The sequence below is a fragment of the Eptatretus burgeri genome, chromosome 6, assembly GCF_056783735.1.
Source record: "Eptatretus burgeri isolate ZD-2024b chromosome 6, Ebu_testis_v1, whole genome shotgun sequence".
Taxonomy (NCBI): domain Eukaryota; kingdom Metazoa; phylum Chordata; class Myxini; order Myxiniformes; family Myxinidae; genus Eptatretus; species Eptatretus burgeri.
Genome location: NC_140966.1, coordinates 41,009,003 through 41,024,411, shown reverse-complemented (window position 1 = coordinate 41,024,411; position 15,409 = coordinate 41,009,003). Strand labels below are relative to the sequence as shown.

Below are 15,409 nucleotides of genomic sequence, written 5' to 3'. Positions count from 1 at the left end.
GTAAGGATGTAGCATTTCTACCTTTGTATTAAAGTGAATGGGTAAGGATATGTCATCCTATTTGTTTGTGCTCCTGTAGATGTTCTTGTGGCCTGGAGTGTGGACAGGGCAAGATGTTTTGGCTCTTCATTCTTCTGTGTTAAACCAGGCAGGGGCCAGGCAAAGGAGAGAAATTGTGGTCCACGCAGCAGCACACCATTCTGACGTCCCTTCTTTGAATACATTGAGCCAGTGGAAGAGGCTCCACCCTCCTACATGAGCACCCCTCATGGTCAGCAAGCAAGGCAGCACACCAATGGGCCATACAGCTCAGCATCGGCATTACTGCTTGGATCAGAGCAGGTGCCAGCCGATTGGGTTCAAGTACTGTTGCTTGACCAAGGGGTAACTGGTGATTGGCTGGAGATTTTGGACAGCAACACCTCAGGGGTGCGAGAAGTGGTGAAGCCTCTGTGCTCCTGGCTCGAGGACTGGATGGAAAGGATTGCAAATGAGAAGCACAGCAACGAGGAGAGAAGGATGTTCTTGTTGAGGCTGCACACGCCAATGCCCTCGCAGCACGCCCTCCTGCCATCAGAGCCACTGCTCCCATGGACATTACTGCCAGCTGCTCATTCTCTATCTCACTGGTTTCTGTGGGCTCTTGTGGGGAACTTGTTTTAATGTCACTGTTAAGCATCATGTTTATTCATTCATTTATTCATTCAGTGTGTCCATGTTTTTTTTTTCCATTTTTGTTTTGTTCTGTGCCAATAAAAAGTGTATTTATTTATCTCGAAGGCCCGCATACGCATCTGCCCATCTTGTGCGCACAAACCGTTTCAGTACATTTGGACAATTTGTGGGGGTTCAAATGATGACTCTTGGAATTCTGATAATTGAGAGCGTCGAAACATGCTCGCTAAAATGCGGAGCATCCATCACTGCTTGGGGTGCCCCATATTAAATTTGGCCTTAAGCCAGCACTACTTTAGCATTGACAACTCCACACCAGAATATGGTAATTGGCTATTGTGGTGAGGGGCCAAAAAAAACGCGACAAAATGTCATTGTTTACTCCAACCTACATATAGATGCAGCACAAAAATTCAAACACATCACCTCACCTCAGCAACATGAAGAAGAAAAAAAAAAAGAAAGAAAGAAACTCAACAGTTGTCATTGGGGTTTTTTTTCCTTTCTTTCTAACTCTTAATAATCCATGCAAGTACAGGTTTTAACAGAATGCACAAAATATTCTTACCAGGTGAGACAGCATAGCTGGAGAAATCTGAAATTCCCTCTTCACGAAGAACATCTTCATCTATGAGGAAGTTTCCAGAAAATCCAGATGGCCGGGAGAGGATGGCATAGGCTGCATCAGCCACGATCTCAGTCTTGCGACACTGAACAGCGATTCCATCTCCCCCAAGCATATCCATGGCCGCAGTATGGATTCCTTGGCAGAACATCAGGCAGAACAATGGATGGTGTTCATATATGACAAACCTGGTAATATGCCATACCTGTTTTTGACTCGAGGAGAAGGATACAATGAGACAGCATACCTGTTTTGGGCCACAAGGCATTGACATTGATCGTGTTTCGGAACTCTTCTGCCATTCCCAGCACACAAAAAGACATCCCATACTTGGAAATGGTATATGCTGCACAAAAATAGAAATACATTCATTAAATATTCACATACATACATACATACATACATATATACATATATATAAACATATATAATATATTTATACAGCCTGGTGTTGGCTTAGTGGTTAGGGTAGCGGCTTCGGATCCGAAAGGTCCTGAGTTCAAGTCCCGTTGGCCACTTGAATTATTACACACCAGGAGGTTGACTCAGCCTGTCATCCTTCTGAGGTTGGCGAAATGAGTACCAGTGTACTGGACCCGGTGTATGCCCCGGTCAGAATAGATGTACCATATCCCTGTGTCGTAAGAGGCAACCAGGGTTGCGTCAGGAAGGACATCCGGCGTAAAACCCGTGCCAAATCATTATGCAGATCATAACTGATGATCCGCTGTGGCGACCGCTAATGGGAGCAGTCGAAAGAAGAAGAAGAAGATATATATATATATATATATATATATATATATATATATATATATATATATATATATTATACAGTAAAACCCCGCTATTCTGAACACTTCTGGGACTGGACGAAAATGCGTTCGTATGTGGGGTGTTCACATTATCGGCGATTCGGGTATCAACTGACCATGAACGCGTCATCTGTATTCGATAGATCACAAAAGTCGTTCAATCAATACATACACATCTAAATACACATTCCACAGACAAAATGAGCATGCAATTATTGGCATTCAGTAGTAACAACACAATTATTCGAATTATTTGCCACGGAAAGATAGAAAATTGATAAGATCAAAAATGCAACGCAAAATTGACAGCACGAGAATCAAAATTTGAAATTTATACAATTACTTGTCTCTAAGCCAAGATGTTATAAAACTCTGTGGTTTCGATTTGGCATTCTCCAGGACATGAACTTGAACTGAAGGTTCGATTCTTTCCAAAGGAGCGAGCAACTCTGCCCATCCTCGATTCAGAAAGAGAGTTTTAAGCTTTAGCACACAACTGAGTCCATCTTGTACCGTCACCTGCGTGTCTTCCACTTCCTCTTCGTCCCCATTCTCTTTGTCCACATTCTCTTCGTCATCGTCTTTCCGCATTAAATCGTTCTCCCAGTCGTCGTCCTCGCAGTCATGAACGCACACTGTATCGTCGCACACCGTATCGTCGCACCGAACGTATTCCTCGGGGGTCACGTCGTCACATACGCCAATCTCTGCACCGCGAGAAATGAGCTCGCGCAGGCTGAGGTCATCGTCAGCGTCCCAGTCACTATCGGGTGACTCGAAAGGGAATCCGCACTTGACGAAGCACTTGGTAATCGTCGTCGGCTGCACTTGATCCCATGCATTGCTGCTCCACTGAACAGCATGGAGAGCGTTGATGCTCTTCAAGATTTCGTTTACATTTGAAGCGGTATCGATCTTCGACAGCACGTTCATATGTGGGGATCGACATCGAGCAGCCGTTGTTTGAAAAGACGCCTCAGGTTGCTTATCATGCCTTGGTCAAGGGGCTGTAAAACCGACGTAAAGTTCGGAGGCAGGAACTTTATGGTCACGTTCGTCAGCGTCACACCCATTGGATGAGACGGCGCATTGCCTTGGAAGAGAAGAATCCTCCGCCGTTGGTTTGGCATCTTCTTGTCCAGCGCTTTCAACCATTCAACGAACAACGGCGAGGTCATCCACGCTCGTTTGTTTGCTGTCCACGACACAGGGAGGGAATCGACATTGATTTTACAAAAGCAATGTGGTTTCACTGCGTTGCCGAAGGCGAGTGGTTTAAGTTTCTCGCATGTCATACTAGCGCACAACAGCAGCGTTATTCGATCCTTTGGCAACTTTATACCATGATAGGAGTCTCCTTTTTCCACCAGCGACCTTTTGGGTAGAGCGCGGAAGAAGAGGCCAGTCTCGTCGGCGTAAAAAATGTCTTTTGGCTTGAAACTGTCGCATAGCTGTGGCAGACACGTTTTCCACTCCTCTACTGTAGTCTGATCAACGCCATCACTCTCATCGCTAACTGCACGTGCCGATATCTTGTTTCGAGCTTGAAATCGGGCAAGCCAGCCGTTGGATGCCTTGAAATCCACCTCACCAATGGCAGTCACGATTTCTATGGCCTTCGCTTTTACCATAGGTCCACTGACAGGGATCCTCTTTGAACAAGCAGCATGAAACCATGTGTACACGCGGTTGTCAATGTCTACGAAACTGCCTCCTTTTCGTCGACTTCGCGAAGATAGGGCCCCGTCTTCGAATTCCTTCAATATCGACCCTTTACGACATAAAATACCGTTCACTGCGCCCAGCAAAATTCCGAAATCAGCAGCGAGTTTGCGTTGAGACTTGGATTCCGCTTCCTTTACCAGATGGACTTTATCTTCCAGCGGCAGATCGTGATGCGTTTTCGGCATTTTGGTGTATCGTACTGCGTGAACTTCGATAGCAAGTGAAGATTGATGGAAAGGGAGGTGTGCAGGGCCTTCTTGTGCCCTCCCTCAGAGGGAGGCGTCGCTGATTGGACGAAATTGTAATTCTTGACGCTTATTGGTTGATTAATTAAGAAACAGGTTCTAATTAAGTCACTGTATCTCTTCACACCCCGCTGCATTTTATATCCACGCCATTGCGTCCAGTAAAACGAACTGCGCGATGGGTGGTAATTAGAAACGCGTTTGTTTGTATGACGTTTGCCATGCAGCCGCGGCTGAACAATGGCCATGTTTCACACTGATGCCTTCAAAGGTTGGAGTAGCGTTCACAGTGCGGGGTAAAAACTGGTTTGGGACTGGTAAAAAGCATGTTCATATGCGAGGCGTTCAGATTATCGGGGGCACTATGTACAAGATTTCCTCTCTAAAAATTCGGGAGTGGCCAAAAACGCATTCATATGCGGGGTGTTCAGATAATCGGGGTGTTCAGAGAGCGGGGTTTTACTGTATATGCATACTGTTATGAATTTGGGAATTCGATTGCACACAACATACAGGTTCCTTTAGTCAGCTATGTCGATAAGTGCTTGTTCCCGAGATAGCTCACCTTCCATTGTTTAAATGTTCAGAAATCGATTACATGCGCTGCGGATCGATTTAATAGTTGGGGAACGAACAATGGAGACATCCCTCCCCCTCTTCTACGAAGAGGAAGAACCCTGCCGTCCTGTGACTCATGATATCAACAACTCCCTCCCACCCGTGGTTGAGCAGGGGGGGGGGATGGATCACGAGGGCATGAGTCACACCGGGCGTGGAGGAGGGAGGGGCGGAGAAGGATAAGAGGAGATCTTTTTCTTTTGTTCAAGGGCAGAGTTGGAAGGGCAGAGTTGGAGAAGGGAGTTGAGAGTAGCCGTTCAGTGGACCGTCTGGTCCTGCTTGGCTTGCGTTAGGGTTGAGGCCTTCAGAAGCTTTTCGCTTCAGCTGGCTCAGTGAGCTTCGGCTGAGGCCTGGCTCAGGAGGAGGCTTTTAGGAGGCTCTTTGCTTTGACGGTTCCGTGAGCTTCGGTTTCTGCTTGGCTCGGGGGAGCTTTTTGCTTCAAGCTGCCCTGTTTGGAAGGGAGTTAAGCCGGTCGCTCGGCTCGAGCTGCGAATGGTGGCTTCTTCTTCTTGGTTCGTGGAGCTCTTTGTTCTCCATTTTGGTTCCCGGCTTGGTGCGACTTATCGACCTCTTCGTGGAGGTGGTTCCTCGGGGAAGCGACGCATTGACGGAAAGGCTCGGCACCTCGTCTCACGAGCACGTGTTGAGAAGCGCGGGAGGTGGTTCCTCGCGGAAGCGACACATCGACGAGAGGGATCGGCGCTTCGTCTCACCAGCACGTGTTGAGAAGCGCGGGAGGATTCGCGGGAGCTCGGGAAGGATCACGGCTCGGCGATTGGATCCAGCTCGCTCTCGCTGGAGCCCGGGTCCGAAGAACTTGAAGACCACACGAGGTGGAGAGGTTCGAGATAGGCTCTGGGTTTCATCTCACCTGTCGTCCGAGCTGGAGCTCGTTATTAAAGGCCTCTGCAACCTTTTCGTGTGTGTGTGTGTGTGTGTGTGTGTGTGTGTGTGTGTGTGTGTGTGTGTGTGTGTGTGTGTGTGTGTGTGTGTGTGTGTGTGTGTGTGTGTGTGTGTGTGTGTGTGTGTGTGTGTGTGTGTGTTCGCACGTGTGTCCGTGGGCCCGTCTAATCAGTAGGAAATGCTGTTAAATGCAAGTGACTGTACAGAAGAAGTAGACGGTTGTAGTTCTTTTGTCGTGCTTTTGTTGCTTGTATAATTGCATACGTGTTTTGCCTTGTTTAATTGTATACGTGCTTCATTATAATAAATGTCGGTGTGTGAATGTAAACCAGTTCATTGCGTCCATTCCCTCATTGAACTGCCCCATCTTGCACTCGGAATATAGTTGGTTTTTAAATAACCGATAAATAGAATCGGGTCCGGCGAGGTCTGGCGATAATACCCGCTCGGTTATCCCAGAACGGAACGGACCGCTTAAGCAGTTCGTGTCCAAGCAGGCCTTCGCCAAGGTACGGTCCCTCGGTGGGTCACCCGCGCGGGTACTTAGGTATATCGATATTCGGCGATTGACCCTATTTCGCGCGGGTAGAATACGGACTGGGCCGTGGAGGGATTAGAAACCCACCCGTGACTGGTTTCTGGCATTGTTCCAGAAAGTCACGACTGGATTGTCCGTTCGGTGGGCGAAGCGACCGCTATTGGTTAGACGCGGTCGTTCGCAAGCCGGGCGGGCGGGAATTCTACAACAATACAAAATATATATATGTATATATATATATATATATATATATATATATATATATATATATATATATATATATATATATATATATATATATATATATACATATACAGTGGGGAGAACAAGTATTTGATACACTGCCGATTTTGCAGGTTTTCCCACTTACAAAGCACGTAGAGGTCTGTAATTTTTATCAAAGGTACACTTCAACTGTGAAAGACGGAATCTCAAACAAAAATCCTGAAAATCACATTGTATGATTTTTAAATAACTAATTTGCATTTTATTGCATGAAATAAGTATTTGATACATCAGAAAAACAGAACTTAATATTTGGTACAGAAACCTTTGTTTGCAATTACAGAGATCAGACGTTTCCAATAGTTCTTAACCAGTTTTGCACAGACTGCAGCAGGGATTTTGGCCCACTCATCCATACAGATCTTCTCCAGATCCTTCAGGTTTCGGGGCTGTCACTGGGCAACACAGACTTTCAGCTCCCTCCAAAGATTTTCTATTGGGTTCAGGTCTGGAGACTGGCTAGGCCACTCCAGGACCTTGAGATGCTTCTTACAGAGCCAATCCTTCGTTGCCCTGGCTGTGTGTTTCGGGTCATTGTCATGCTGGAAGACCCAGCCACGCCCCATCTTCAATGCTCTTGTTGAGGGAAGTAGGTTGTTGGCCAAGATCTCGCAATACATGGCCCCATCCATCCTACTCTCAATACGGTGCAGTCATCCTGTCCCCTTTGCAGAAAAGCATCCCCAAAGAATGATGTTTCCACCTCCATGCTTCCCGGTTGGGATGGTGTTCTTGGGGTTGTACTCATCCTTCTTCTTCCTCCAAACACGGCAAGTGGAGTTTAAACCAAAAAGCTCTATTTTGGTCTCATCAGACCACATGACCTTCTCCCATTCCTCCTCTTGATCATCCAGATGGTCATTGGCAAACATCAGACTGGCCTTGACATGTGCTGGCTTGAGCAGAGGGACCTTGCGTGCGCTGCAGGATATTAATCAATGACGGCGTAGTGTGTTACTTTTAGTTTTCTTTGATACTGTGGTCCCAGCTCTCTTCAGGTCATTGACCAGGTCCTGCCGTGTAGTTCTGGGCTGATCCCTCACCTTTCTCATGATCATTGAGGCTCCACGAGGTGAGATCTTGCATGGAGCCCCAGACCGAGGGAGATTGACTGTTATCTTGAACTTCTTCCATTTTCTAATAATTGCGCCAACAGTTGTTGCCTTCTCACCAAGCTGCTTGCCTATTATCCTGTAGCCCATCCCAGCCTTGTGCAAGTCGACAATTTTGTCCCTGATGTCCTTAGACAGCTCTCTGGTCTTGCCCATTGTGGAGAGGTTGCAGTCTGATTGATTGAGTGTGGACAGCTGTCTTCTATGCAGATAACGAGTTCAAACAGGTGCAGTTAATACAGGTAATGAGTGGAGAAAGGGAGGGCTTCTTAAAGACAAAACTAACAGGTCTGTGAGAGCCGGAATTCTTAATGGTTGGTAGGTGATCAAATACTTATTTCATGCAATAAAATGCAAATTAATTATTTAAAAATCATACAATGTGATTTTCAGGATTTTTGTTTTAGATTCCGTCTTTCACAGTTAAAGTGTACCGATGATAAAAATTACAGACCTCTACATGCTTTGTAAGTGGGAAAACCTGCAAAATCAGCAGTGTATCAAATACTTGTTCTCCCCACTGTATATATATTATATATATATATATATATATATATATATATATATATATATATATATATATATATATATATATATATATATATATATATATATATATATATATATATATATATATATATATATATATATATATATATATACGTACACATATATATTACATATTCATACATACATATACATATACATAGTCATGCGCCACATTACAACGTTTCGGTCAATGATGGACTGCATATACGACGGTGGTCCCATAAGATTATAATGGAGCTGAAAATTCCTATCGCCTGGTGATGTCGTAGCGCTGCCAGTCATATAAAAGTACAGTATAGCACATTCAATTATGTGAAGTGCATAATACTTGATAATGATAACAAGTGAAATCCTTCAATACAGCACGTGTGGTGAAACAAATGAGTACACTAATGTTAAAATATGCAATTTATGCATTTTCAGTTGAAAAACAATTAAAAAGCATACTTAATATTTGAAATGTAAAAATCTTGTTATTATTGTGAAAAGCACACACACACATATACATATATATATATATATATATATATATATATATATATATATATATATATATATATATATATATATGTATATATAAAAAACAGAAGGAATGAAATCGTTCGATACAGCGTGGCAGGGGGCCGCAAAAGAATGATGGCATAAGAAGAACTTAGCTTTCAGCGTTCGGCGATCAGCGCGAAATGAGATGGTGGGCGGAAATGACGTTTTTCGGCGCGAAATGCGATGGTGGGCGGAAATGACGTCTTTCGGCGCGGAATGCGATGGTGGGCGGAAATGACGTCTTTCGGCGCGGAATGCGATGGTGGGCGGAAATGACGTCTTTTGGTCGTTCGTACATGAGAGGGGCGCGTTTCTTGCTTTTATTTCCGTCAAGCAATAAATTCAATGGTTTTCACATATATAACACGTTATTTTCACAAAGGAATAAGAGGAAGTCTGTGAGAACGAAAAAAAATGAAATACTCGGGTATTTCCATCAATTGTCGCCATTTCGGTCTCGGTTGCGCACTGCATCTTCCGGATGGCCGTCATTGGCTGTCACAGGCACGTGGGGGAGGGGGGGGACATCGGGACACCGGAGACATTTCAAACTCGGTGCAATTGTATACAGCGCACGCGCTATAATAAACAACTACAGTGTGGCCCGTTATAACGCGATTGTTGAGGTCCATAAAATGTCATCGGAAAAAAAAGCAGGGTCGCGCTAAATCGGGATTCAAGAAAATCAGCATTCAATCTGACCCAATGTTGACCTAACATCCTAAAACACCCCTATTTTCACCCGATTTGACCCGTTTTTTGCACGTTTACCTTCTACCAAATAAATTACCTTTGAATTAAAGAATTCCGCGAATAAATTGTTGTTACAGTCGAAATTAAAACACAAATTAATTTTTAGTAAGGCTTTTTATGTTGTTAAAACATTTGCACTGTTCCGAAAATATATCACACAACTGACAAGTGCTCGTTTCTTCATTTTTAAATTATAACATCGATGCAATGATATTTAATTATAAAATCCAAACGCTATTTATTCACCTTTCTATAATTGATGTGAGAGGAGATTGAAAGTAGCCGCTAACAACACATGACCGTCATGAACAGCACAAAGGTAAAACTAACACGTCTTCTGTCTATCTTTGATGTTGGACAGTGAGACAAGATGTGGAGGTGGAAGACAGTGATATTGATGATCTTGACCCTGTATAGGCCTAGGCAAATGTGTGTTTGTGTCTTAGTTTTTAACAAAAAAGTTTAAAAAGTAAGAAATAAATAAACAAGCCGGTAGGCGACATGGGTGTTCGCTCTAGAGTCGAGATGGAAAGCTGGCCGACACGACTAGCCGATATTCATGTACATGCCATCAATCAATTTAGCACAATAAATATGATTAACACAGCCCTCTTAATTTGCGCCCAGAAACGCGCCTTGTGAAATTTCAGGCATGTTTCCAAAGAGACTCCAACAAATGGCAGCCCTGGTAATTCCATTTATTTATTCGCTAAAGATTTTATTTTTTTATATGATGCTGGAAGACATTCTCCTTGGGCACAAAAAACACAGGTCCCTCGGAGGTCCAGTTTCAGAGGTATTGATTTTTTTTGTACAGTCCACAATAAGTGTACGATGTACGATAAAGTATTTTAGCTGTTGCTAAGTAACGGAGGTGTGCATAGCAGCCATTCATTTTTGTGTACATGCTTGCCACATTGTACACATTTCACCCAAGATTCATCAAAATCAGACTCTTTCTCTTTGATATATTAGCAATTAATCGTTTCTGAAATGTTCGACATGTACTCGCCCAAAACCTATCTCCTCCTACAAATATTTTTTGTTCGGGCTGCAAATTGGCATGAAGGGAGCTAGATAGATTGCGCACAGAACTCTAAGCTTCGATTTTTTTTACCACTTTAAAGGGCCGTTGCTTTGCCGTTGCTAGGGCCCGGGGTCCCATATGCGAAAGCACACGATTCCCAGAAATATTGGTCCTACCTACCAAATTTCATTGGAATCGGTTGAGTGGTTTAGCCCCGAGGCTTGACCAAAGTTTCGCGGACAGACAGACAGATGGAAATGTCCAGAATAAGGGTGCTCTAAGAGAAGCCAATAAATAAATAAATAAAAATTACCACTGTTCAATGTGTGTGTTTTCTGATTTGGGTTATTACAAAAGAGTCAAAAAGTTTTCAAATATAAAAAAGTGTATAAAGTAAAAAAAAGTTACAGTAAGCCAAGGTGAATTTATTATTGAAGAAAGAAAAAAAAATTTCTAAATTTAGTGTATCCTAAGTGTACATAGTGGGGCAACTTAGCATAACAATTGTGCATTTTGTGAGGAAAGCACCAAATTTGGCACACTAGTAGCCTATCATATTATGAACAGATTTGGATATTGGGCCATCTCAATTTTTTTGATGGCAGTGGTAAATGGCTGCCACAGCCATCAGCAGCTGAATTTGAGATGGCCCAATATCCAAATCTGTTCATAATATGTTAGGCTACTGGTGTGCCAAATTTGGTGCTTTCCTCAGAAAATGCACAATTGTTATGCTATATTTAGCTAAGTTGCCCCACTAACAGTGTTTATAAAATCGACAGTAGTGTACAGAAATGTCTTAGGCCTTCACATTCACTCACCACTCACTCACTGACTCACCCAGTGCAACTTCCAGTCCTGCAAGTTCCATTCATAGGAAGTGCCCGACAAAGGTGTACCATTTAAAAAAATATATTTTATACCGTATTTTTACTGTACCATTTTTATGTTTAGATACACAAATACATTCCATTGGGTTACAATTGCCTACAGTATTTAGTACAGTAACATGCTGTACAAGTTTGTAGCCGAGGAGCAATAGGCTAGACCATATAGCCTCGGTGTGTAGTAGGCTATACCATCTAGGTTTGTGCAAGTACACTCGATGATGTTCGCACAACGATAAAATAGCTTAATGACGCATTTCTCAGAATGTATCCCCGTCGTTAAAGGCCCGGTCACACCTTGACGTTTTAGCCAACGTATGCCGATTTTTGAATTTTTTTTCTAAAACGCTGGCACACGTTGAATACGTTATGGGTAAGTTTTGATAACATTGAGAGCACGCTGAAAAACACTGCCATACGTCGTTGTACGTTGGCTTTAAATGTTGTACTTTTTGGTTGTCCTCAAATTTCACGACGTATGCCGGCGTATGACTCACACGTTCCGCTACGCTGGCCACAAGTTGTATGCACGGTCTGCGATCATTAACAGACGTCAACACATGCTACTTGTAAGTTAATCATAAGTTGAGACACGCCGAGGTAATGTTTAGCGTACCCGAAACTTATTTCTAACCTATGATTAACGTGTTGTTGGCACGTTACGCGATCGTTGCCACACATCGACAGACGTTACTTTTAAGTTACTCATAGGCTGAAAGACGTCGGTATAATGGATCGTCCTTGCGTCAGCGTCCACGGCCACGGCCAGGACACTTATTTGCAGCATTCTTCAAACTTTTCTTCGGCATGACGAGGATGTTCACACTTCGATGTCTAGCTTGGCTATGATTCCAATTGTCCATCGGCAGCGTCTATTTAAAATAGTCGAGTTTGAGCGTTTTAACACGTTCAGAAGAAACGCTTCAAATTTCAAAACCCCAGCGTCAAAAAACAAAGGCGAGTGACAGCAATTTAAATCGTTCATTGAAAACAATGTAAATAGCTGAGTGGTACCGTTTAAAAGTCGTTGAGTGTAAAAAAAAATCCAATTGTTGAGCGCAAGCGTCTACTTTCAATAGTGGAGATGCAGCCATTTAAATCGTTGAGTTTATCATTTAAATCGTTAAATCGTTAAACGCAAGGACGATCCATCATAACCCACACCCTCCCCCTCACACTCACCTACTACTGCCAACATGAACAAACTACTACTACGAATACTAATACTAATACTGATACTGTTACTGCTGACATGGACATCGACTCAAAAAGGACTCGAAAACACTGTTGGGTTCCCCTTTTATGAACACCATTTTTATATACCAATTCCCAAAACCGCTGGGAACACGTCTTTATATGGCAGTTGTAAGCTAGAAACATGTTCTTTTTTTTTTTTTTGTCGACTGGAAGACGTCATTGGAATACGTCTACATACGTCGATGTGTGTTGGGACTACGTAAAGAATTGGTTCAAAGCACGTCAAACAAAAGTTAGAAATAAGTTTCGCGTAAAAAAGACATTACCGCGACGTGTTTCGACTTATGAGTAGCTTATAAGTAGCCTTTGTGGACGTGTGTAAGCGTCCACATATCGTGTGTAAAACTTATCCCCATCGCATGCAGAATGTGTGTCATACGCCGAGTACGTCGTAAAATTTTGAACATGTTTAAAATTTATTGACGTACTCTACTTACTACGACGTATGATAGCGTACTTTAGCGTTGTACTCACGTATACCAAACTTACTCATACCGTATTTGACGTGCCCCAACGTTTTAGACACATTTTTCTTATGTCGGCATACGCTGGCAATATCGCCAAGGTGTGACCGCGATGTTGACACTTCCATTTCTACGGCAGTTATGATTCGAATCATTGTGAGTCAGCCTTTTAATAGGCTACGTCACGACATCGTCGGCGATGCATGCAACGCGCTATGCCTAAGTTAGACTATCGTTGGGCATCGGTTGAGTAGGCCGACAACAGGTTCAGCATTCGTTGGTATAAGTTATCTATAACACAACGAAACGTTCTGTGTCTGTTACCAATGCGTTATACATAAGACCAAGTCGCTATGAATACGTCCGAATCTTGAAAAAAAAAAACATCAAAAGTTCAACGTAAGCCAGCGTTTTACATACATTTTAATACGTTGCCATCGCTGGCTAAAACGTCAAGGTGTGACTGGACCTTTAGTGGCGCATGACTATATATATATATATATATATATATATATATATATATATATATATATATATATATATATATACACACCGTGGTGCTCCCAGAATCCGAACGCCCCATTGTTTGAACAAATTGGAATCCGAACAATTTTTGAGAAAATTTTGCCCTAAAAACCGAACACATTTTCGAAAACCGAACAAAGTGGCGTTCATGTTTGTTCAATTGCGTCTCCCCCGCCTGTTCGACCCGCATCTTCGCGCTTTGTTCATTCAGTTCATCGGTGGAAGTACTCGTGAAAGCATCTCTCGTGTGTCGATCGCTACTTTACCTCGTGTTTTCAGATTGATTTGTGCATTTTTTTTTCAATTATCACCCTTGTGCATTCACCATGGCACCCAAGAAGAGCAATGAAGCAAATAGGAATCAGAGGAAGTCCGTGAGAACGACAATTGAGTTGAAGAAAGAACTTATCGCTAAGCATGAGAGCGGTACGCGTGTGTCTGATCTCGCTGCCATGTTCGAGCTGCGGAAATCGACCATGTGTAGGATTCTGAAAAATAAAGAAGCGATAAAAGCGCGAAAACCCGTCATAAAGCGAACTCATTCAATGAACCCTCTGACGAATTGGCTTAAGCGAACTCAACGTTTTTTGTTTTTTTCACGAGCATGGTAGTGACGTCCTGCTGCGTCACCCAATCGCTTCACCTCTTGATTCTCTCCCGTGGAACCGTGCGGTGAAAACGGCACGTTTGTGTCTCCACAGAGTGTACTGGGATATAAAACACCATTTGGTGCTTCATAGTTAATTACATACCTCCACCAGGCTGAACAGTTTATGTTTTGGATCCCAATGGCCACTGATAGGCCAGAGCTGCATCCAGACCTGATGGAAGAAGCGACAATGCTCCTGCTCATCCCCCAGGCTTGGAAAAAGATTCATGACCCAGAAAAGGTCATTTACTCATCTTATTTTACCTGAAACATCGGTAATTTCAGTTGAAAGTGTCTTGAAAGTGGCTTTTCTTGGGGTCCAGGAACGGATTAATTCACTTACCATTATTTCTTATTGGGAAAATAGTTTTGGAATCCGAACAGCCTTTGGAATGAATTAAATTCGGATTCTGGGGGTACCACTGCATATATATATATATATATATATATATATATATATATATATATATATATATATATATATATATATATATATATATATATATATATATATATATATATATATATATATATATATATATTGTTGCGGATTCGCGCCCGCCGGCGTGCGGACGGCCACGTAACTCGAATCGCGGCACGTCGCCCACCGGACGGACAATCCCGTCGTGACCCTCTCGGACTAACGCCGGGAACTAGACACGGGTGGGCCTTTCGGCCTCACCACGATCGTGCCAATCGGCCCCCCGCGTGGGATAGGGTTGCTCGCCAAATTCGACCTACCTAAGTACCCACACGGAGGGTAGACCGAGCGATCGCACCTCGCCGCAGGTCGACTTCGGACACGGGCCACTTTAAGCGACCCGTTCCGTACTATCGGGATAACCGAGCGGTGTTATCGTCAACCTGGACGGTTCGATTAATTATCGGGCGTTTTAGCCCACGACCAACCCTTTACGTGAAGTAAGATGGAGATTCAATAAAGGAAAAGACGAAGCGAAACGGGAAAAAAAGTTCAACATAAAGCACATTTATTCCGCGGCAAACGGAAAGCACACATATACAATTATACACCAAAAGCAAATGTAAAAGAAGAAGAAACACACAATAATGCACAAAAAGCAAATGTAAAAGCAAAACACAATGCAGATATACCACCGACTACCGAGCACACGGCAACACTTATACAGTTTTACTTCACAGACGGCGCCGACAACACATATACTCAAAGCAAAAGAAAAAGGGACCACCCTCCACGA

General features: G+C 43.2%; 1 protein-coding gene across 1 annotated transcript in view; it reads right to left on the bottom strand.

Annotated features, from left to right (window-relative positions):
* Nucleotides 1–15,409, bottom strand: part of HSDL2 (hydroxysteroid dehydrogenase like 2) — a 144,955-nt gene that overhangs the window by 121,688 nt on the left and 7,858 nt on the right. Inside the window, exons 6-7 of the mRNA XM_085884671.1 lie at nucleotides 1,548–1,646; nucleotides 1,244–1,438 (exon numbers count right to left, since the gene is read on the bottom strand). Coding sequence (XP_085740797.1) covers nucleotides 1,244–1,438; nucleotides 1,548–1,646 — 294 coding nt within the window. The remainder of the gene's footprint in view (nucleotides 1–1,243; nucleotides 1,439–1,547; nucleotides 1,647–15,409) is intronic.